The sequence below is a fragment of the Arvicanthis niloticus genome, chromosome 5 (genome assembly GCF_011762505.2).
Source record: "Arvicanthis niloticus isolate mArvNil1 chromosome 5, mArvNil1.pat.X, whole genome shotgun sequence".
Classification (NCBI taxonomy): domain Eukaryota; kingdom Metazoa; phylum Chordata; class Mammalia; order Rodentia; family Muridae; genus Arvicanthis; species Arvicanthis niloticus.
The window spans coordinates 35,916,641-35,940,475 of NC_047662.1; the positions used below are offsets into that span (position 1 = coordinate 35,916,641).

Sequence of the window (23,835 nt, forward strand, 5' to 3'; positions counted from 1 at the left end):
GACAACTCTGGGCTTGGAGCCATCTACCTAACACGCCCATGCACAGTGTGTTAACTCTTTACAGACCAAACACCGTAGGAATCAGTAACCTATCACACTTGTTCAAGTAACTGTAAGGCTGCCCCACAGAAACCTGCCCTGACACTCCCAATCCCAGGACCGGAGGGAGGGAATAGCCATGCTAGTAGCCCCCAGGATAGATAGAAGTTGAAGGGAGATGTCGGCGTTTATTTCTGGAGCAGGACCTCAGCACTGGACACAATTATGCATGAAGTCAACACACAGACTTGTATAGTAAGTAGGATAGTCTCGGAGGTGGCTGACATGCGCAGATGACACAAAGTCCACTCCGCGCACCATGACCTGGCGAGCCAGGCGTGCCTCTACCATACGTTCCACATCCCTGGCTGAAACCACCTTATCAGCTCTAGAGTAGAGGTAGAGCTCAGGCCAGCAGGAGCCTGAGTCCTGCAGCCTGTCGTAGAAGTGGGTGTGGAAGAGGGCAGTGAATGGAGCAAGCAGAAAGTGGAACAGGACCACCACCAGGGCGAACGCTGCCAGGAGCAACAGGCGCAGCACGACAGGTCGGCGCTCCAGGATGGTTGCCAGGGCCCTCAGGGCCCCTAACAGGTTGCTATCACCAGGACCACTGTCAAAGATGGTGCCCACCACATGCAAATGGCGGAAGCGCTGATGGGTCTGTAGGAGCTCCAGGACATAGCGGTAGAGCATGACACCGGCATTGCTGAAGACATGGAAGAGCAGAGGTTCCCGCTCAATCTCATAGTCAAAGAGGAGCTCAAGCAGCTTCTGGGCCATCACACGAAGTGAGGGGATGCCCAAAGACTCGGAGAAGAAGACCATGTGCCAGGGGGCTGTGTATCGGATCACAATGCAGCCCTGGAGAGACAAGAGCACAGGTTAGCCAAAGGAGCCCAGTAACTCTAATTTCCTCAGGGTTCTGCTGTAGCTAGCTTTGCCAGCTGCAGGTGTAGGTGTCTCCCAGAAGTGGAAGTACACTCAAGGCCTGTTTCTGAATACCCCGGGCTTCATGCTGTCCATGCCTCTTCAGCCTGGGGTGGTATTTGAATCCTGGAGCTGAGAACGTGCTTTGGAGACATCTGATTCAACCAGAAGAAAGTATCTTCAGTCTAGTTTTCTCTGTGGCTGTCTTCCTAGCTAACACCACTCCAGACCTTGCATAGTTAAGGCCTTGGGGCTTGGCTACATCATGCTGCAGCTACAGTGCCTTGCTCTTCCTAGACACAAGTAGGCACGCATCCCCAAGAGATCGAGAGATGGCATGCAGGTCCCAGATTTGACCACCAGAGGGTGCTAGTGAGTCAGCTCTGCATCGCAGTCCTGTCTCCTTTCCCTGTCGCAGGGCCCTGAAAACAGAATCCATACTGTCTGAATTTGAGGGTCTGACCCTTGATTATATTTGACTCCCGGACTTAGAACCACTCCTCACACTCAACTTGAAATTCTAAACCAGAAAGAGAAAGAGATACAGATAAACAGACAGGGACAGAAACAAAACAATGAAAGAAATACAAAATATTGAAAATACAGAAAATATTGTTCTTAAATCCTAAAATCTAGGCCCAAGCACTTTCAACTTCCAAACCCCTTACTGCCTGGCTCAAGTGAACCTTTATACCTCTGGCCAGCTTCCCTTGAAGGCCAGTTAGAAAAGGCAGCAGATACCACCCTGTCTGGATCTCAATCCCTCCTATTAATATGTTCTAGAGACAAACAGCCTCTCTGTCAGGAGCATTTGAGTTGGGCAGGCTCTGGGGTCAGACAGGTCTGGGCTTAATTCCTGGCCCTGCCACTTATTAACTGTCTGGGCAAAGAGTAATTTACTTCCTCTTTCTCTGTCTGCGCCCCCATCTATAGCTGGGATGACACCCACCTCAAAAGGTTATGGTAGAAGTTTAAAAACAAATGTATCTCAAGTGACAAAGCCACTACCTGACAGGAGCAAGGGGAGACCTGTGGGCACAGCTCTCGGAGACCCCTGAGCTTCCAGCCACGGAAGCACTGAATACTCTGGAGGGGGTTGCTGAAGGCCACCCACACTCCCAAATGCTAACACCTGAGAGAGGCTGTTAGCCTTTCCCCCACCCTCTCAGCAGGCAGGATTATGCTCTTACATGTACTCCCTTACAGCTCTGTCTCCTCAGTAAGCCAAAAGTAAGACCTTTAAATCTCAAGAAAGGATAGAGAGGTTTGAGGGACGAAAGAATTAGCCGCAGTGTGTGACCCCGATTGGACTCTGGGCTTGGACATATCAGCTATATAAGATGCTTTGGGGACGTGTGACTTGGGAATCTGGACATGGACTGTACACGGTATGCAATGAAAACTTACTAACATGAGGTGGAGTTCATGGCCTACAAACAGCAGGCAGCACACAGTAACGATCTTTTTCAACAAAAGGTACGCAGAGGAAACCTAGATGGACGCGCTCCTTACAGCGTAAGCAGAGGCAACCTCTAGATGGTAGAACAGGCTGGCGTTAATTTAAGAAAAATAGAGTTTTCGACTGGGAAGCTTTTTTTTTCTTTGTGTCCTCCTTCTTGTTGCCAAGAGTAAGGCAACCCTTCCCTGAGGCTGTCCCTGCCCTCAGCACCTCTGTCATCCCTGCGACACCCCCCGCCCCACTTTATTCCTCACACCCTCTGCTCACATAACCAAAGTCCCATGAGCCCACTGTCTCCCTCATAGCCATCTTTGCATGGCTCCGGCTCTAGGGCTGCCTTAGAAGTGGCCAACCTTTGTTCCAGACCAAAGGTGAAGCAACCAAGCTTAAAGTCCCGACAAAACAGCTCAGGTTAGCAGAGGCCCGCACCCTGGGCAAGCACTTGCCCGCAGTACTCACCCTTTTGTGGTAGATGGCACTGTACTTGGCCAGGTTCTTGTCCCTGCAGCCACCCCAGCCCAAGAGAATCACCACAGGCTGTTGCTTCCCGGCCTCCTTCCCACCTTGGCTGTTCTCTGAAACATAGATGAGAACCATCAACACCAGAGGCAGCACTGGGGGTTCTGGCTAATCTAGAGCTGTAGGCAGAGAACTGACTCCAGTCTCCATGTGGCTCCATCCTTCCAGCCAACTGCCTTTTCCTAGGCCTCTGAGGAGGGAGCATAACATTGCTGGATAAACCCACATGAGGACACCATATTTTAGTAACTCAAATCTCAAGACAATAAAGTGAATGCCCTTTCTAGACAATTCACCTTTCAGCCAGGGGAACCATGATCTATGGGCTAAATCAGTTTGATTTTCTTTCATTTGTAAAAATTACATTTATTTCTTTGTATGGGAAGAGACATGAGTGCCGAGGTGTGTATGTCTGGCGGTCAGAGGACAATCTGTCAGAGCTGGACCTCCTCCTACCATGAATCCTGGGGATCAAACCAGCAAATATCTTAACCCACTGAGCCATCTCGCCAACCCACTGTTTTTCTATGGTCTATGAGCTAACATGATGCATGTGTGTATGGAGTATGAGCTTGTCCATGTGATGTCATGTGTGTATGGTGTATGTGCTTGCCCATGTGATGTCATGTGTGTATGGTATATGAGCTTGTCCATGTGATGTCATGTGTGTATGGAGTATGAGCTTGTCCATGTGATGTCATGTGTGTATGGTGTATGTGCTTGCCCATGTGATGTCATGTGTATATGGTGTATATGCTTGCCCATGTGATGTCATGTGTGTATGGAGTATAAGCTTGTCCATGTATGTCATGTATGTATGGTGTATGTGCTTGTCCATGTGACGCCATGTATATATGGTGTATGTGCTTGTCCATGTGATGCCATGTGTGTATGGAGTATGTGCTTGCCCATGTGATGTGCACGTGCACTGTGGAAGCTAGAGGTCAACCTGAGTTTCTTTCGCAATCACTCTCAACCTAGTTTGTGGAAAGAGTCTTTCAGTAGACTTGGAGCTCATGGCTGGCGATCCAGCCGTCTTTGTCTCTCCCTGACCCTGGGATTACCACTGTGTTCACCCTGCCCAATGTTGATGAGGTACTGGGGATAAGAACTCAGGTCCTCATGCTCCAACAGCATTGCCCGTGAGCTCCTTTCCAGTTCCAGAATAGCTTTCATTTTGTTTTGTTTTGTTTTTATATTGCTAGGGATCAAACTGAGGGCCCCACAGAGCTCTGTCACTGAGCTACCTCAAGCTCAGGCTTTTACTTCCTCCTCCCACCCCACCCACCCCCCTTTTTTGAGACAAGGTCTTACTATAGTCCTAGATGGCCTAGAACCCTATCTAAAAAAATAAATACCTATAAATTTACAAACAGTCTCTAATGTCTGGAACTGTAGATCAGTGGCAAACACCTTGTCTAGCATGAATAAAGCTGTGGGTTCAGTCTCTAACATGAGCGTGCATGTGGAAAAACATACATGTGCACACACGTGCACACACACACACAAACACACACACGCGTACACACAGAGTCTTGTTAGGGAACAGGGAATAGAGCATAGATAGCAGAGCGCTGGCCTAGTGTGTGTAAACTGCGTGGCTTCCATCCCCAGCTCGATACACCCAGCAGGCCGCCCATGTCTGATGTCAGCACTTGGGAAGTGAATTGGAAGTGAGTTTGAGACTAGCCTTTGCCCTGTCTCAAAATAATATTTACATGAGCATGTAGCCGTTCCTACCCAGTTATCCATTGTCTATGGCTACCTTCAGATGAAATCGCACAGATGACTGGCTATAAAAGAGATCGCTGGCTCACAAAAGCCTAAACTATTACTGTCTCTACAGAAGGAGTTTGTTAGTCTCTGTCCTCATCTTAGAACAGATGGAGGGGAGCGATCTTAAGTGGGCACAGGAAGGGCTTAGGGCGTAGCTCGGTTGACAGACTGCTTGCCTAGCATGCTCAGGGTCCTGGGTTAGATCCAGAGGGTCACATAGCATAAACTAAGCATGGTGCTGCACACCTAGACAGTCCTAGTTCTCTGGAGGTGGCCGCAGGAGGATCAGAAGTTCAAGGTTGTCCTCAGCTAGAGAGTAAAGTCAAGGTTTAAAGTCAGCCTGAGGTACATGAGACACCTGCCCCCTTTAATATATATATTATATAATATATATATATGTGTGTGTGTACACATATATATTATATATATTAATACACACACACACACACACACACACACACACAAGAACTGGGTAAAACCACAGAAGCAGAGACAGGGGGCTGCCTGGCTCTGGCCACTCCTCCTCTGATCTGCCAAGAAAACACTGCAGCCTATATTTATGGAAGTTTAACCCTGTAACACCATAGGCAGGTATGCTGTGTGACCGCTGCTCCACACCCTGAGTGCCTCCAGGGTCAGCCCTGTCCATAGCCGGAAGCATGCCTCCTTCAGTGATGAACTTAGAGCACAAGTCAGCTGCCTGCACCATGCATGTGTGATGAGACCTCCCTAAAACCGTCTCCCACCAACCTCATTTCCCCAGCAAGGAAGGTGACACCCCCTCTGTGGGGCATTTGCACAAGGACTGTAGCTAGCTAGACAGCCAACCTTTAAAAGGGGCTGGTTATGTACCTTTTCAAGGACCAAGCCACTTGGCTATGCTCAGCCGACACCTGTAATTTATTGATGCTGGTGGTGACCTAGCAACAGTAAATTTCAAGGCTAGTTAAGAAGATGGTAAATATAAATCACTAACCTTTGGACAAAAGGAAGACAACAATTTCCTGTGGAAATTAATGTGATTGAAAAGTTCAATGTTCCTGCTCTCCAGAAGCGGTGACTCTGGCCTTCAGAGATTAACTGCCTGCACCCGCAGGGCTCTAGGCCAGATGGAACAGAAGCTGCCAGACCCTCAGTCCCTTGCTGACACCTGCCATCCTTCTCAGGCTCCACTATCTCAGGTGCCTCCAGTCAGCCACAGCCATTCTTATCCCTGCACCCCTCTATCTTCTGCCAGGGCAGCACTTGAGGATCTGAACTACGTGGGTAGGGTAGGGACCAGCCCAATCTTGTCCACCTCCAAGCTCGGGCCACTCCAGGCTCCTGGGTTAAACCAACTGCTACCTTTTCCCACAGATGAATCTCCAAGGTCAAGCCACTGGATTTCATGGCCTTGCCCCTCAGAAGCACAGAAAGGGCATTTCTAAACAAAGATTTGAGCAGGTTCTGCAGAGCTTCCGGACTGTCCTTCCAACACAGGGGTGTGTGGCTCTGCTCAGCTCTGGGGTGGGACATCTATTAGCTCCCTTGGCAGGGTGATTCTCAAGATATTTATCTCTATAAAGACATCAGTGCCCTGGGCATGTTGCAAACTCCAAGAGCCTAAGAACTCCCACCCTTCTGCTCAAAAGAGGAAGAACATGTCTCTCTACTCTCCAGCTCCTGTATCCAATGTGCTCTTCATGGGTGGAGGTGGGCGGGGGAAGGGATGCACACTGCCCTGTGCAGTTAACATTAGCTTAGCTTCTTTGCAGTGCTGTGAACGGAACCCAGCTCCATGTGCATGTTAGGCAAGCCTTTTACTATGAACTGTTACGCCTATTTTTCCCTTTGGAGTCTATACCTGAAAATTCTATAAAGGTTTTATTATTATTATTATTTTGAAATATGGCTTGGAAAGTGATAGTGACCAAGAAAGGTCTGCCAGAGGAAGTCATGTTCACTACAGTGGCCTCAAAACTAGTGGGGGTATGCAGGCTGGACAGAGAACATGGGCAGGGCAAGGTTGTGATAGCCATCTGGGCCACAGTAGACAGTCCTTAGACTGGGACCCTGGAGGAGACGGAGAGCAATGGGCAGAAGAGCAGCCAAGAATGGGACTGGGAGCTAATTCCACTCAGTTAGGGTTTGATTTCATAGAATGAAGAGTGAATGAAAATCCTGGAACGGGCGTGATCCAATTTGTTACTGACTACTCTAGACTTAAACAACTGTTTGTTTAATGCTTATCTCTCTCCCCTTAACCAGCAGGTTCTGCAACGCAGGAAATGGCATCTACTGAGTTTAGCACCACACGCCCAGTGGACAGCGCCATGGCTGGCGCAGACGGGAGTTCAACTGTTAGATTATCACATGCCCACTCCAGTCATCAGACTAGCCCACTCCAGCCATCAGACTAACCCACTCCAGCCATCAGACTAGCCCACTCCAGCCATCAGACTAGCCCACTCCAGCCATCAGACTAGCCCACTCCAGCCATCAGACTAGCCTGGTGCTCCCAACCTCCCCATGCTGTCCTCTGACTGCACTGACAGCTTTGCTGGAGAAGCCAGGCTGCTACTGCAAGGGAGAGCTAGCGGAGGCCTGAACAAGGGCAGTGGGAAAACAAAAATGAGAGGAAGTGACAGTCACAGGCTGGGAGTGGTGGCATGTGAAGCTTCAGTAGGTCACAGACCTCAGTATAAGAATTAAAACTCGGGGCTGGAGAATTGGCTAGGTGATTAAGAGCACTGTCTGCTCTTCCAGAAGACCCAATTTGAGACCAGCCAGAGCTCCATAGTGAAACTCTGTCTCAAATAAAAGAATTAAAACTATAAATATCAGGGCTGGAGAGATAGCTCTGCGGTTAAGCACACTTAAAGGACCTGGGTTCGATTCCCAGCACCACATAGTAGATCACAGCCGTCTTTAACTCCAGTTCCAGGGGATCCAATGCCCTCTTCTGACCTCTGTGGGTGCCAGGCGCACAAGTGATGCAGACAAACGTAGGCAAAACACCAATACACATTGAGTAAAATATTTTTTTAGAGAGAGGAGCACATCTCCATGACCATAACTAAGCAACAGTTTTGGGCTGTAGCAGCAAAGGCACAGTCAACCCACGAAACAGGCGAGCTCGAATCTCAGTCTGTACTTTCACTTACTTATTTTTATTTTACATGTGTGCCCCATGTGTGTGCCTGGAGCTTAGAGGGCAGAAGGAGGCACTGGATTCCCTGGAACTCCAATTACAGGGGACTGTGAACTCCAGATGGGCGGCAGATACAGAAACTGGGGCTTCTGCACGAGCAACAAGTGTTCTTAATCTCTAGTCCATCTCTCCAAGCCCAAAGTTTATAATTTAAAAGACATTTTCCAAGAAAGAAAGAAGAGAGATTGGGGGGGGGGGGGACCCATAGACTATAAACCACACCTTTGATATGGTACTTGTACTCAACATGCTTTTAAAGTTTTACAATCTAAAAACAAAACAACCCAATTGTGTGTGTGTGTGCTCGAGAGTGCGTGTGTGTGCGTGTGTGTGTGTGTGTGTGTGTGTGTGTGTGCTCGTGCGCGCGTGCCTCTCTCTCTCTCTCTCTCTGTGTGTGTGTGTGTGATTATGGTATATGTTCATGTGGTACGCACACTTGTATGGGCATGGGAACCCATACACACATATGGAAGCCGGAAAAGGACATCAAGAGTTCTGTCACTTGCCACCTTATTCCTTTGAGGCAGGGCCTCTCAGTGAACCTGGAACGCAGCCAGCGATCCCCACTGATCCTTCTGTCTCCACAGCCTCTCCCCCTCGCCTATCCCTCCTCCCGTGTTGGAGTTAAAGGACGCGCGCGCGTGCGTGCGTGCGTGCGTGCGTGCGTGCGTGTGTGTGTGTGCGCGCGTGTGTGCGTGTGCGGCGTCCTCAGATCATCCTGCTCCTGTAGTAAGTAAGCCCTTTTCTCCACTGGTCATGAGTACATGGAAAGTCGTTTAACTTCATGGTCGTTAGGGAAATGAAAGTCAAAGCTACAATGAAACACCACCATATGCTTAGGAGAAGAGCTTGAAACAAAGAGAGAATCGCAAACCCCATGCGGTCCTGTAGAAAGGGAAACTAGTACATTAGTACAATTTAGACAACAGCTTGGCGGTTCCTCCCAGAACTGAAACATACTATAACCGCAGCGGTTTCCAGGTAGACACATGAGACCTGTGAGTTCAAGTACAACCTGGGCTGCCAAGCATATTTTAAGTCGGCCTGGCATGCACAGCGCAAACTAGTGATGGCTAGTTTTATATGTCAACTTGACCCAAGCTAGATTCATCTCAAAGAGAGAACCTCAGGTGAGAAAATGCCTCCATAAGATCCAGCTGTAAGGAATTTTCTCAATTAGTGATCAGTGGAACAGGGTCCAGCCCAGGCTATTGTGGGTGGTGCCATCCATGGGCTGGCGATTGTGGGTTCTGTAGGAAACCAGGCTGGGCAAGCTATGAGGAGCAAGCCAGTAAGCAGCACGCTCCAGGGCATCTGTATCAGCTCCTGCCTCCGGGAACCTGTCCTGTTTTAGTTCCTGTCCTTTCTTCAGTGATGAACAGTGTGATGTGGAAGCACAAGCCAAATCAACACTTTCCTCCCCATATTGCTTCGGTCATGGTGTTCATCACAGCGAAAGTAACCCTAACTAAGACAAAGACTCTGCCCGAGTTTCATGGAAAAAAAAAAAAGACTCTATCTCAAAACAACAAAAATTAATCATTGAGTTACTTGTGACCCGATGATTCACTCTCAATTAAGATAGGAACTGAAAACAACGGTCCACACAGAAACTTGGATTTCAATTTTCATAGTAGTCTGTGAATGTATCCATACAATGGAATATTATTCAGTCATAATGAATGAAGGGCTATCCATCCTGTAGTATAGATGAGCCTTAAAAACACCATGCTAAGTGAAAGGAGCTGACAACAGCTAGGAGGAGGGGCAGGGAGCCTAATTTCTTTTCCAGTGTGAACATTTCTAGAATTTGGATCCTACCGATGTTTTCACAATTATGTGACTATACTAAAAAAACAATAAATTGTACATTTTAAAAAGATGAATTTTATGATATGTAAATTACATCTCAATATCATTTTAAAAAATATAACAGAAAAACCAAACTGTAAAGTACTATCACAAAAGAATATCCTTTAAATGTATATATGACCATTTTGTACATGGCAAAACCATCAAATATTAATGGTAAATACTTCTGAATTAGAAGTGATTTGTTTTTTGAGGCAGGGTCTCACAGCTTTGGACTTGTGGGACACTTGAGAACACCTTGCTGTACACCACAGCTGGCTTACAGTTATTTTTGTCTATGACATTTTAAACCCATTTTCTAAAACAAATATGGGGCTGGGGTGGTCAGAAGTAGAACTTGCCTATCCTGTGTAAGACCCTGGAATACTGTCAAAATAAAAACGATTTCAAAGCAGAGGGTATCAATTTCTTGAGGAATGTTACAATACCATTTCAAAACGACAATAGGGAAGGTGGGTCCATCAAAGCCCCCAAGGCAGAGTGCTCAAGTATACCCAGAAGCCTTGGGAATGAAGACATATTCTTTTCTACCCTGACACTTCTTGAGCATGCTACAAAGTAACTCAATCTCCAGGCTGCCTGTCATCTGTCAAGGAATAACAGGACACTAGAAACACAAGAATTACAAACACATCTGCTGTACAGCAAGCAGTTCAAGTCATAAACTAAGGCATAAATTAGATTGTATATATCCCAGGGGCAGGAAGCAAAGACAAAGAAAAGGCTCACCTGACACTGGCTGTTTTTAATGGGAAGCTGGAAGCAAAACACAAGGAACCCATGTGATCATAACTGCAAGCAAGAAAATGATTCCCTGATTCCCCTACTCCTCAGAAATCCTTTCTAGAGTCTTGCTGCTCCTGTATTTAATCCAAATTATTTTAAATTTAGATTCTGAAATAACACAGTAGAATTGCATCCCAGCTACACCATATGAAGCTATATGTCTGTCCACATCTCTCTGTGACTGTGAAACAGACCTAAGGCAGCACAGTCCTTTACTTTCCAGTTCCTCCATCTGTGAAATGGGACTAACGCTGAAAAAAAAAAAAAACTCAGCAAGATCATGACGGCAGAAGGCGCAGCAGTGCACTGGTTCAGAGAGATCAGTAAGGGAAATGATTATCCCCTTGTTACACGCCCACTGTAGAAAGAGCAGAAAATGACTCTCTAACAAATGGGAACCACACTCCTTGTTGCCAGCTTTCTTCTGCTCTGCAAAATACCATTACCATCTCTCCCTGTCAGCTTATATATTTTCACACCATTATTTTCTGTGGCTGCAGAGTAGCTGTAGAATGTTTTCATACTTTATGGTGACCAATCTCCTATTATTGGATGATGTTGTTCCCAGGTTGAGGCTATAATAAAAATGCTTCAGCAGACACCCTTTCTCTGTGTGCAGCCTTGGCTGTGGCTCGGTATTCTTGCAGTCCTTCCTCAGGTTCACCTTCACAAGCTCTGGGGCGAGGCTCCCAGGCAGGAGAGTGATACCAGGAGCAGACTCCCTCACACCCTCCCTACGTCCATCTCTCAGCTGTGAAACTCAACTAAGGGTACCCCTCCTCCCAGGGTGACAGTGAAGATTGAAAACACCGTGAAAGGGGGTCCCAGAGGGCTGGCATGAGGATGGGGCCCAGCATGGTCACAGTGGAAGATGACAATCGTGACAAGCACACTGGGCCCAGACTTCAAATGCAAGGCCTGGAACAGATACAGGCATGCAGCAGGTCCTTGGGAAGAGGAGATTTTGTTTTGTTTTGTTTTGTTTTGTTTTGTTTTCTCTTTTGGAGTTGGGGGTTGTTTTCTTTGAGACAGGGTTTCTCTGTGTCCTAGAACTTACTTTGTAGACCAGACTGGCCTCGAACTCAAAGAGATGCACAAGCTTCTGCCTGCTGAGTGCACAGGGATTAAAGGCATGCACCACCACCACCCAGCTGGGAAGAGATTTTAACTGGCTTGTTAACTGATGAAAAGAAAAGGTACAGAGTTCAAAAATAAATAAAATCTGTGTGTCAACAACACCCTGAAATTGGACTGGTCACAGAGAAGATCGGCGTGGCCCCTGCACAAAGAGGACGGGAAATACATGAAGTGTTCAGTCTTGTGTTGTTTTGTTTTGCTTTTTGGTGTTTTTGAGTCAGGGTTTCTCTATGTAGCCCTGGCTATCCTGGAACTTGTTCTGTAAACCAGGCTGGCCTCTAAGTCAGAGATCTGCCTGCCTCTGCCTCCCGAGCACCAGGATTAAAGGTGTGCGCCGCCACACCTGGCTATGGTCAGTGGTTTTTAAATAAGTGAACAGAACACTCTGGAAGAAGGTGACAGTCGCAGCAGCCTTTGGGGTCTACAGATAAGAAGAGAAACAAATGTTAACTGTCCCTTCTATCATTTCTTCCTCCCTCCCTCCCTCCCTCCCTCCCTCCCTCCCTCCTTTCCTTCCTTCCTTCCTTCCTTCCTTCCTCCTCCCTTCTTCTTTTGAATCAGAGTTATGCTCAGACTAACCTTGAACTTGCAATCCTCTATGCTATGCCTCTATTCCTGGCTACCTCTTGACTCTCCACTATCCAGAGCTCACCACAGCCTCTCTTAGGCTTCCTGCCCTCCGCAGCCCCTCTCTCTTTAGTTCTCCTCCAGTGCCTTTCCTTGGGCACTCTCTGCTGTTTACCAGGGGCCTGTCAGCCCCTGGAAGCTCATTCCTGAAACACAGGCCCCTCATGATGGTGGGGGCCCCAGCACTGCTTCCTGGTGCCAGCAATAACTTCCTGAGCTTAAAGATATACCCTCGCCAGCGGCAGACAAAAGAGAAGGCCCCCAATAAAGTCTGAAACCCCTCAAGTCACCTGTGGTGAAGCCTTGAGGCCTCCTTGTTAACTCAGAGGAGATCCCTGCCTTCAGATTCTCTATGAATTTTGTAGGGTCAGTGGGGTGTGGGAAGACAGTCTACCCAGCCTGCCTACAAAGCTAAGGGCTCCAAATTACTGCAGCCAACACCTCACTGGCTGCTTACCCTGCTGTCAACTCACTGCAGAACTTGGCTCTGTGGTTTCGATTTCCTATTGGGAGGGAGGCAATTCCCAAAACTAAATATGGCTGATGGTTCTACACAGTTCCTCACTAAACAGTAACCACAAAGGAAGGGCAATCTCTGCCCAGAGCCTTCCAGGACAGTCATTCTGTATAGCCAGGCCAATCTGCAGAGGAGAAGCCAGAGGTTTCAGAGCCCACAGTGCACCTGTTAGGGTTAAAGTTAGGGTTAGGGTTAGGGTTAGGGAAACATTCCATGACCTCTGGCTTAGGCCTAGGGCATGCACCATGAGAGGAAAGCCGAGGAAACACTGTGAGCCCTGGAGGTACTTCCTCTTGGAGGAAAGCTTCCAGGAGGCAGGAAAGCTGTCCCTTAGAGAGAAAGAAGGCTTACTTTCTAGTTAGTATCCACATAATTGTCGACCACCTGCTTCCACATGCCCTCCCTTCAGAAAACCACTGCTCTCTGAACATGAATCACTTGAGGTGCCAACAACTAGCCCAAGGCAGGGACACAGCAAAAGCTGAACTGAGCAGAAGGGATGTGAGGCCGATGAGACTCAAGAATAGGAAGTGCTTTCTAACAATGTCTCCCACAGGCCCAGGTGTCTGGGAGAAAGCATCCTGCAGGGTAAAGGGGCCCCTCGGATACCTTCTGGTTCTAAGCCCAGCCCCCTAAAGCAACAACGCTTTGCACTGGGGAGGAGACACATGGAGAGAGCATCCACTCAGTTCTAGGCTCACACATCCAGCACCTGCCCTAGCTTTATGATTTTAGAGGGTTGTTATTATTATTTCTATCTGACACAGGAGAAATACATAACTTAGAAAGATTCAAGAATAATTCTCTGTGAGTTTTAGGTCAGCCTCGTCTACAGAGCAAGTTCCAAGACAGCCAGAACTACATAGATATACCCTATCTCAATAATAATAAAATAATAATATAATAATAACAAAAACAGGCAAAGACAGTTCCAATGGCCCGTGCCTGGAATGTTAGCTACTGGCAAAGATTAAAGAATATTTGTAATTTCAAGCTCATTTGGGCTACAGAGTAAGTTCAAGGCCAGCTAAGACAACTGTCATAAAAGGAAGGGCTGAGCTGGAAAGATGGTTCAGCAGGGAAAAATCTCGTACTGACAAACCACAGGACCTGAGTTAGCACTCCAGCACACCCAGTAGAAAAGAGAACCAACTGCTACCAACTGTCCTCTGACCTGTGCACAAACACTATGGTATGCACGCACACACACAAATAAATAAATGTGTAATAAAAGTTAATGAGGGCTGAGTATGACATAGTGGTAAAACATTTGCCTTAGCACGCATGAAGCCCTGCGTTCAATCCCCAAGCCCTGCCTAAATAAATAAATAAATAAATAAATAAATAAATAAGACGGTCTAGACCCACTCTGGGAGAGAGAGAATCCCGACCCTTCTGGCCATGCAGAAGGGAGAAGCAGCCCTTTGCAGCTTATGGCTCTACAAGGACAGAAATAGTAACTGACTTCATCTAATGCTATTGTCAAAATTCTTCAAAAGTCCTTTCACATCTATAAGTCCAGTGATCCATTCTCTAGGGAGAAACAAATAGTGACAGCCCTTCCTGCTTTGAGAAGCTGCTGCCCCATTCTAGACTCCAAGCAAGGAACACACAGTGGGGTGGAGGTGGGGGAGCCCGGGAAGGTTTTTGAAAGAATCGCCCCCTAGCTAAGCTTTATGGTGAGCTGGACACGTGCTGGGCAGTGGACTGGAAACAGAGCAAAGAGCAGAAGCAGAGACCGACCTGTACTCCAAGCCTTCTCTGCCCCAGCTTCCAAAAGGGACAACCTTCCATTCTTTGGTCCCTCACATCAACTTACACCACTTTACAAGCTACTAATCTTCTTTCTTTCTTTCTTTTTTGTTGTTGTTTTTTGAGACAGGATTTCTCTGTGTAGCCCTGGCTGTCCTGGAACTTTGTAGACCAGGCTGGCCTCGAACTCAGAAATCCGCCTGCCTCTGCCTCCCAAGTGCTGGGATTAAAGGCGTGCGCCACCACTGCCCGGCTACAAGCTACTAATCTTATGAGGCCACCCACACATCTTTTTTAATGATGTGGCCGTAGGAGGGGAAAGAAACGTCAATTTTAAATGCCAACTACTAAGCTCACTTCCATCAGGACTCATGCCAAATCCTTTACACAAATAATCTCAGTTGTGCAACCAGAAATTTTTTCTCATTTTTGCTCTGGGAAAACTAAAACTCAAGGTTGAAAGTTTGCCGGAGGTCATCCAATTACTGAAGTGATAGGATTTCAACAGAGTTCGACCCAGCCTAACAGACCGTTCTGTTAACCACTGCCAAGGTGAGCGGTGAAGGGCAGGACTAGGCTTGCTGAATCCCTGGGCTTTTCTGAGGACCAGAGGCTCCCCCAGGAATCCAATCAGTCTGCAGAAATAAAGGGTGGGCCCAGCCACACTTGCAGATGAATGGCGAGAAGTGGGAAGCCCGATCCAAAACAAAAGAATTAGAATGAACCTCGAGGGGCCTCCAGCTACAAAGGGAAACAGAACACAAGCCTTGAGAAACTGGCACGGAACAGAAAGACCCTCAGGCGACTGGGGGCGGGGCGTGGGGGCGGGGCTCTGCGCGTCCCGCAAGCTCTAGCCAGCCCTGCAGGACCCCCCGAAGTGGGCGGGCCGAGGGAGGGCGGGACGGCAGGGCGGGCGGAGCATCGCTGTTAGGCCACCTCCCCAAACCCCCTCCGTACTCTGGCTCCAGCAGGGCTGATCCGGAATCTCGATGCTGTAATCCAGCTCGGCCGAGGCCATGGTGAAGTTGCGGGCCGTCAGCACGGGCCTCCCGCCGGAACTCCCGCAGTTTCACCTCGCCGGGGCCCGGACGCCGCCGGGACACGCCCCCTCCACGCCCACGGCCAGCGTTGCCCAATCCCCGAGCCGCACTCTGTGACCTCCCTGCCTAGCAACCACCGAGTCGCTTCGCGCCTCTGCCCGCTCCCACTAGCCCGGCCCTAGCAACCGCGCCCCGCCCCTACTGTCTTTGGGCCCCAGCAATTGGCTGACTCACTTGATCTTGGATCAAGTATTGGTCAGTGGGGCAGTGCTCTTGGAGTGTTCCCACCCTCCTGTGAAGGTAAGAGTCGGTGGGAGAGTTGAAGTATTATGGGTCTGCAGAGGGCATCTCAGAACTTTGTCTTCTGGTACCTGGTAGAGAACTTGAACTTGCACCTCTAACTACATCTACCTCCATCGTCAGCCGCAGTTCCCAGGCTGGAGGCAGAAAAACGAACGAAACAGCGTAAGGCAGCGCGTGCCAACCGGTCCTGCCAAACCTGTGGGTTGAGACTGGTTACCTGGGTGGGAAGGGGTCTTCAGGTAATGATTTAAGACATGCCCTTTCATGTGTGAGTCCAAGTAGCATAGACAAGTACAGCTGTCTTACATTTAGTAAATATTTACTGAGCTGGGCATAGTGGCACATGCCTTTAACTCCAGCACTCAGGAGGCAGAGGCAGGTGAATCTCTGAGTTCAAGACCAGCCTGATCGAGCTCCAGAACAGCCAGGGCTACACAGAGAAACTCTGTCTTGAAAAAACAGAAAAAGAAGCTTTTTGAGTTATGGGGAATGTGTTGTGTATGGTGTGTAGAAGATAGAACCTAGCGAGGAAAGTATTGAGGGCTGTTGATTAGTAAGGTAAATAAAATCTCAATGATGGGACTGGATTTACAAACAAGGAAGTTGTTAGCAACCTTTGCAAGTGCCATTTCAGTGAACAAAAGAGTCAGTGGCTTGAGAGGTGGGTGGGAGGTGACAGCATGGTGGTGTGCCCCTGTAATCTCAGCATTTGAGAGGTAGGGCCAGGAGTCTCAGTGCTTCAAGGTCATCCTCAGCTACATAATGAGTTCCAGGCTAACCTATGCTATGTGAGACTGAGACTTGTCTTAAAAGGGAAAAAAAAGGAGATAGAATACTTGCAAGGCAAGTCATTTTGTCATTCATTGGCAACCGCTAGAAGGTATAAGCTTTTGTTTGGATGAGAGAGCTCCAGCAAAGAGGTAAAAGATAAAAATCACTAGGGATATGGAGTAAGTGAAAGAGTATGACCCCAAACAGTGGGAAATCTCACTTTAAACCATTACGGAGTAACTGATCAGCCAGTAAAATGTGTCCTGAACTAGCATAGGAATCAACTTAGACCCCCAGGACCCACATAAAAGCTGCAAGGGGTGGTGGCCCAGAATTGGGGAGGCAGAGTCAGGCAGATCCCGGAGACTTGCTGGCCAGTCACTTTGCCCAAATAAGCAAGATCCAGAAAAAGATCAGTGGAAAAGCCTTCAAAAAATGGTAATTGATGGTGAGATAGCTCAGTGGCTAAAGAGGCTTCCTGAGGAAGCCTGGTGACCTGCACTGCATCCCTGAAGTCACATGAAGGAGGGAGGGGAAAGCCAACTCCACACCATTAACCTTTGACCCTCTTGTACTGTGCCACACACATACCCACTCTCACAAATACATCATCATCCACACAGTAACAATAGTGATGCTTCTTAAAGACTTATTTTATGTATGTGAGTACGATGTTGCTGTCTTCAGACACACCAGATAGGGGCATTAGATCCCAATACAGATGGTTGTGAGCCATCTGTTGCTGGGAATTGAACTCATGACCTGTAGAAGAACAGCCAATGCTCTTAAGAGCTGAGCCATCTCTCCAGCCCCATAAATATTTTAAAAAATGAATGTACACCGGGCGGTGGTGGCGCACGCCTTTAATCCCAGCACTTGGGAGGCAGAGGCAGGCAGAGTTCAAGGCCAGCCTGGTCTACAGAGTGAGTTCCAGGGCAGCCAGGGCTACACAGAGAAACCCTGTCTTGAAAAACCAAAAATAAATAAATAAATAAATAAATAAGTATTTGTTTTAAAAGGTGGAGAGAGATAAGGGTACCTAGTGTGGTGGGATCTGGATGTTGAACTCTCAGCTACCTCCCCAGCACCGGGTCTCACCACCCACAATCATCATAATGGATAAACTCTGAAATTATAAGCCAGCCCCAAGTAAATTATTTCTTTTATAAAGGTTGCTGTGGTCATGGTGTCTCTTCACAGCAATAAAACATTGACTAAGACAGAAACTGGGACCAAGAAGCAGAGCATTGCTGTGCGGACCTGGCCGTGCTGTGCGGACCTGGCCGTGCTGTGTATGGGTGGATTGTGGACTTTGGGATTTCCGATTAGGAAAGCAGTTGAGGACTTTAAGCTGGCATTAATGGTCCTCACTAACGGGAGTTTGGAAGACAGCGGTGCTGAGAGCAATGGAGATCACGCTGGCCCAGTTCAAGAGCTTTCAGAGAATTATTAATATCAATATTAATAATAAGGAGGAGAATATTATGTGTGGCCTAGAGACCATTCTTGCGATATTTTGGCAAAGAATGTAGCTGCTTTCTGCCCTTGTCTCCCCCAAATATTGCCCAAGGCTAAACCGAGGAGTTTTGGATTAATGGTGTTGACAGAGGAGATTTCAAGGCAGCCTCGTAGAGAGTGTGTCACATGACAGATCTATAATGAAAGGGAACAAACTAAGCAGGAAAAATACAAAATGTACAACTGGAGAAGGGAAGAGCACCAGGCAGTGTGATGGGGGAGCACCAGGCAGTGTGATGGGGGAGCACCAGGCAGTGTGATGGGGGAGCACCAGGCAGTGTGATGCAGCTAAGTCCAGTGCCACAGAGATCTTTAAAAACCAAAGGAAAATCGGATGCTTATCAGAATAAAGGGAGTGGTGACTTCAGGAAAGACTTCGCCCAGCAAAGTTTCCCACTTGTGAAAAAGAATTTCAGGAAAGGGTAAGCAGTGAAGGAAACCATCAAAACCAGAAAGCTGATGTGAGTGTACTTGAACAAGGGGCCTGTGTGAAGAGGAAACCTAATGGTTCTTTGGGGAGTCAGTTGTGTTGGATGGTCTCTTTTTTTTTTTGAGGCAAACACACGTGAACAAATGTTTTGCTGAAGCAGACACGGGTGAAAGGATGTTCTGCTAAAGCAAGCACGTGAGAAGATGAAGGATTCTTCACTAACAACACACGTATTGCTCTTTACCTTGGGTAGTTGAGCTCCATTTGTTGAGACTCCATAGAGAAAAATGCACCAAAAAACTTCTGGTGGAGTGCTGGCTGCTTCTTGCTGCTTCCACAGACTTAGGCTGATTGGCAGAGTGCTGTCAGCTGATACAGACTTACGTGGAGTTTTGCTAAGATAGACTCACATGCTGAGGCAAGACGTATGATTGAGGCATGACCTGTGGAGGATGCATGATGTTTGGAGGGAGTATAAATCGGACTCAACAGGCGGTGAGAGGGGCTTGCTTATAGAGCTAGTTCTGCAATGCTTCTTGGTCTCGTCTCTTTGCTGATCTTCGATTCATTGAGAGAGACACAGCCAAGAATTCCTGGTGTCCCTGATGGTCCTAATCCCTCCTGCTGGCTCGTGCTGATTCAGCTGAGGCCTGGCTGTTCCTGCTAGGTCATGCCACCGATGCTGCTATCCCAACACTACTGAACTGGACTGCTGGTGTATCTGTGAAGTGTTTGCGAGTGGATCGAGCTGCCACTGCTGACCTGTGAACTGAACTGCGATTTCCTGACAACCCAGTTGGGATTTGCTCCAAAGAATCATTTCTAAACAGCTCCACTTGCCCCATATCCTAATATCTTTTCTCTTCCACTACCTCCAGGGTAGTGAGGAGGGATTGGATGTTTACTAAGAGTAGGTTGCAAAAATGTACGTCTACACCAGTGTTCTAGCCCTAGCTGGCAACAGAGCTTGGCAGCTTCAGGAACATGATTCAGACTTTACAATCCAGGGTACAAGAAAGGGGTTGTGGCATCTCCCTCCATGGGTAAAGAAAGTCAGGTATGTATCAGGGTAGTCCCTACGTGGAGACCCAGAGGGACCATTGCATGAAACTAGGAGAGCAAAGCCCAGATTTTGTTGGAGACCCAAGATGTTGGAAATGCCAGAGTCGTGGGGTATGCACCGGGGAGAACTGCCAACAGAGTGTAGAACCAGCTCAAGAGAGAGGAGTATGTTGCAGTCAGCAAAGCTGAATGGAGTTGGAGATCTGAAGAGTGCTTAGACATCAGACATGGCTATGCGGAGTTTAGAGTTTGCCCAGCTGGTTTTTGGTCTTGCTTTGGTCCAGTATTTCCTCACCGTGTTTCCCTTCCTCCCTTTTAGAATGGTAATGTATATCCTGTGCCACCATATGTTGGAAGTATGTGATCTGCCGTTTGATTTTGGTTTTATAGGGTTTATAGTTAAGAGAGTGCCTAGAATCTCAGAAGAGACTTTGAACTTTAGACTTTTAAGCAGGGTTGAGACTGTGGTAGACTACGGGGACTTTTGAAGTTGGACTGAATGCATTTTTGTGCTGTGATACGGCTGCAGCCTATGAGGGCCAGGGAGTGGAATGTAGGAGCTTGAATAAGAATGGCCCCTATAGGCTCATATAGTTGAATGCTTGGTCACCAGAGAGTGGCACTATTTTTTGTTTTGCTTTGTGTTTTGTTTTGTTTTGAGACAGGTTTTTCATGTATAGCCCTGGCTGTCCTGAGAACTCACAGTGTAGCCCAGGCTGGCCTTGAATTCACAGAGATCTGCCTGCCTCTGCCTCCTGAGTGCTGGGATCAATGATGTATGCCACCACATCATAGTTCATGAGAGTGAGGAATCAAGACTCCACGGAGAAGGCCTTGTCTGATTCTGCCTTGTGAAACCCCCAGGAACAGGAGCAGATGACCTTATCTGTGAGGGGACCTGGGGGAGTGAGGCAGGCAGATAACCCATGGCTTGGAGCTTTCTTGCTTTTATAGATGTATTTTATTCTGAATTTGGGGAAACGAATTGGCAGGGGGACTGCCTGGGAAACTTTATCTAATAACAAGACGTACTGAGCTCTTTTGTTTGTTTTTTATTTATTTCTTTGGCTTGGTTTGGTTTTTCTTGGGACAGGATCTTGCTATATTTGTCCTGATCAGATGGCCTGGTACTTGCTACATAGCCCAGAGTAGCCTTGAAGTTATGGTTGTTCCCCTGCTTCACTCTCCCAGGCTGGGTTTCCATGCCTGGCTTCTCTTAATTGGTGAACATTCCTGTTGAGTGTTGCTAAGAAGCTCTCGCTTAGCGTGGGCTGGAGTTTTGAAATTTCATGATTTTGGTTCGCTTGCTTGAAGGACCGTTCTTCTGGCCACTGTAGAGTGATTTGCAGCTAAGACTCCACTTATTAATCAGCTCTGACGATGAAGAGGTGCTCAAAGGGTCCGTTCTGGACAGAAGACAGAGCATGCTGGCCATTCTTGTGGAAGACTTTGCCAAGGTGAGAAGGCCACAGACAATTTGGACGAAGGTTTCTAATCTGGATATTAATTTCATGTGCTATGGTTTTTCACACCGTTTCCTCTCCAAGGTGAAATAATGGCAATTGTAATTGGCTCGGCTTACAGAGATTCCACTGAGCATGATGGTGCCGGACATTTTTCTCTGGCATTCCGTGCGAGCCCCAGTTCTGATCAAGCTGGTGAAGCTGCCTTTTATTGCCCGCTGCATGCCATGATCGGCTGACTATAAATTAAATCCCCTCTTCCAAAAGCCATTCTCCATTAGTGCTAATTTGTTTGCTCCTCATTTCTGCTGATCACTAGAGCCTCTGCTTGTGAGCACCAAATTGGAAATCATTTCTTGGACCTTTCAAAAAATTTTTCTCCCCTTCTTGGATGCCATTTGGCTTCAACTAAGGAGCATTATGGTTTTCAGAAGAACAGCTCTCTCCAATTACAATTTAACTGACCGTTCATGGCACCAAACCCCTGTCCTTAGTTTCCAAAGATGACACTCCTGCTGACATCGCCGTCCCTGTCATGGCTGTAAAATGCCTCATAGAACTCATGCCGGCCTCCTTGGATGGAGCTTCCGCCACTCTGCACATGGCAGCTTTGAGAAGGCGGTCACTTTATGTACCTACATATCATGGACATTCGAATATGAACATCAAAACAAGAGCTGGGTGGTTTCTCACCAGTGGCAGGCATTTATTAAACATCTATTTTATGCCACCCGCCCCAGGGCGCCGTGATAGGGAAACCAACCCTGTCCGTGAGCTCGGCATCCAGTGAGAGGGTTTGTTTTGACAGCACAAGGAAAGAGAAGGCTGTCAGAAGAAGGGCCACAGAAGCGAGTGCCCTAAAGTGACCCTGGGGTTTTGTCAAAGGACAAAAAGGAAACTGGCCACTCCTGCTGTCAGGGCAGCACTGAGAGCCCTCTGGAAGGGCCTGGGAGATTGAAAGCTTGGGGTCTGGGCTTATGGAAGTGCCTGGAGATAAGATTAGGCAGGGAGCCTTTTTATGTGCATTGATGTATTGCCTACGTGCATGTCTGTATGAATGCTAAATACTCTGGAGTGGAGTTACAGACAGTTGTGAGCTGCCATGTGGGCGCTGGGAATTGAACCTGGCTCCTTTGGAAGAGCAGCCAGTGCTCTTTTACCACTGAGCCACCTCTCCAGCCCCCCCAGGTAGTGACCTTTTTTAAAATTTGTTTTTTATTATTATTGCTTATGTGTGTATGGTGTGTGCGCATGTTAAGGGTCATCCTTGGCTGCATAGTAGTTTGAGACCAGCCAGAGATACACAGAGTATATCTCAGTGGTATAGCGTTTGCCTACCATGTAAATGGCCCTAGGTTCTATTCCCCAGCACTGAAGAAAAAAAAAAAAAAACGGAGGGATGGGTTGGGGACATTTTGGGGCCCTTCATTCCCAGTGAACCTGTGTGGTCACATCCTCCACAGCCATTAGTCACTGGGTTCTGTTGTTTCTTCCTGAGAGGTATTTCTGCTTCCATCTTCCCCTTGATGCCCTGAGCATTTTTTGCCAGATTACAGGACTGGTTCCTGAGCTGCCCCCACCTCTCATCTTGCCTATTTTGCCCACATGTCTATCTGTGCACAGCTGTATGCCTGCTGCCAGTGGAGACCAGAAGAGAGTGGTGGATCCCTTGGAACTGGAGTTACAGAAGGCTGTGTGTGAGACACCATATAGGTGCTAGGACTCAAACCCAGCTCCACTACAAAGCAGCTTCGGAAATTAAGGGATTTCCAAAACAAAGTCAAGGCCATGCATAGTAACATGACCTTTAGTCGAGCACTCAAGAGGCAGAGGCAGGGGGATCTCTGTGAGTTTAAGGCCAGCCTGATCTATGTAGTAAGTTTCAGGCCAGCCAGGGGTTATACAGAGGAACCCTGTCTTGAAAGGAAACAAGAAAGGAAGAAAGGAAGGAAGGAGGGAGGGAGAGAAGAAGGAAAGAAGGACAGAAGGAAGAAAGAAATGAAAAGGAGAGAGAATAGAGGAGAGGAGAGCCTCCTGCTTCTGCCTGGGGCCTGGGATTATAGATATGTTCTACCATACGCGGTTTATAAAGTAATGGAGATTACAACCCATGGCTTCATGCGTGCTATACATACACTCTACCAACTGAGCTGTAGGCCAAGACCCAGAGCCTGCGCCAGCTGACGATTTCATTCTATATGTTGCAGAGTTTATAGTGAGTCTTCTGAGATATTATTATCACATCATAATGGATAATAGAACTGAAGCCCAGAAGTTAACTAATCAGCCTAAGATCACACTGCTGAGAAGTGGAAAACTCACACAGCTCTCCAGAATCTATAGCTCTAACCACTGTACTGTACTACCTACAACTTGACATTCTTTACGCCTCTACTCACTCTCCTCTGAGCCAGCTGCACGTTTTACCCTCTCTGCCTAGAACACACTCTTCCTGTCTCTCCCCTGGCTAGTCGTAAACCTTTCATAACAACCAGCACCCAAACCAAAGCAAGCGTCCTGCACCTGTCCCATCAGAGCGCACTGTTGGAACTGTGGTGATTTATTTATAAGGCTCTATGCAGAGAAGAGCTGCTCAGAGGTGATGAGCACTGGCTGCTTTTGCAGAGGCCACAGGTTCAGTTCTCAA

General features: G+C 47.7%; 2 protein-coding genes across 5 annotated transcripts in view; one reads left to right on the top strand and one right to left on the bottom strand.

Moving 5' to 3' along the window:
* Positions 1 to 207: 207 nt before the first annotated feature.
* Tmem53 (transmembrane protein 53) lies at positions 208 to 15,701 on the bottom strand. Of its 3 annotated transcripts, XM_034502713.2 has the most exons (3): positions 15,559 to 15,701; positions 2,885 to 3,000; positions 208 to 900 (listed from the first exon to the last, which is right to left on the bottom strand). In XM_034502713.2, the coding sequence occupies exons 1-3, from the start codon at positions 15,617 to 15,619 to the stop codon at positions 247 to 249; spliced, it is 831 nt and encodes a 276-aa protein (XP_034358604.1). In that variant the 5' UTR covers positions 15,620 to 15,701; the 3' UTR covers positions 208 to 246. The 3 variants fall into 3 exon arrangements, with proteins under 3 accessions (XP_034358604.1, XP_076790479.1, XP_076790480.1); XM_076934364.1 differs by lacking the exon at positions 2,885 to 3,000 and having other exon boundaries at positions 15,559 to 15,697; XM_076934365.1 differs by lacking the exons at positions 2,885 to 3,000; positions 15,559 to 15,701 and adding an exon at positions 2,378 to 2,498.
* A 93-nt stretch (positions 15,702 to 15,794) lies between these two features.
* Armh1 (armadillo like helical domain containing 1) overlaps positions 15,795 to 23,835 on the top strand; it is a 40,611-nt gene continuing 32,570 nt past the window's right edge. For both annotated transcript variants that reach the window (XM_076934362.1, XM_076934363.1), the window contains exon 1: positions 15,795 to 15,941. The gene's annotated coding sequence lies outside the window, so the exon portion shown is untranslated. The remainder of the gene's footprint in view (positions 15,942 to 23,835) is intronic.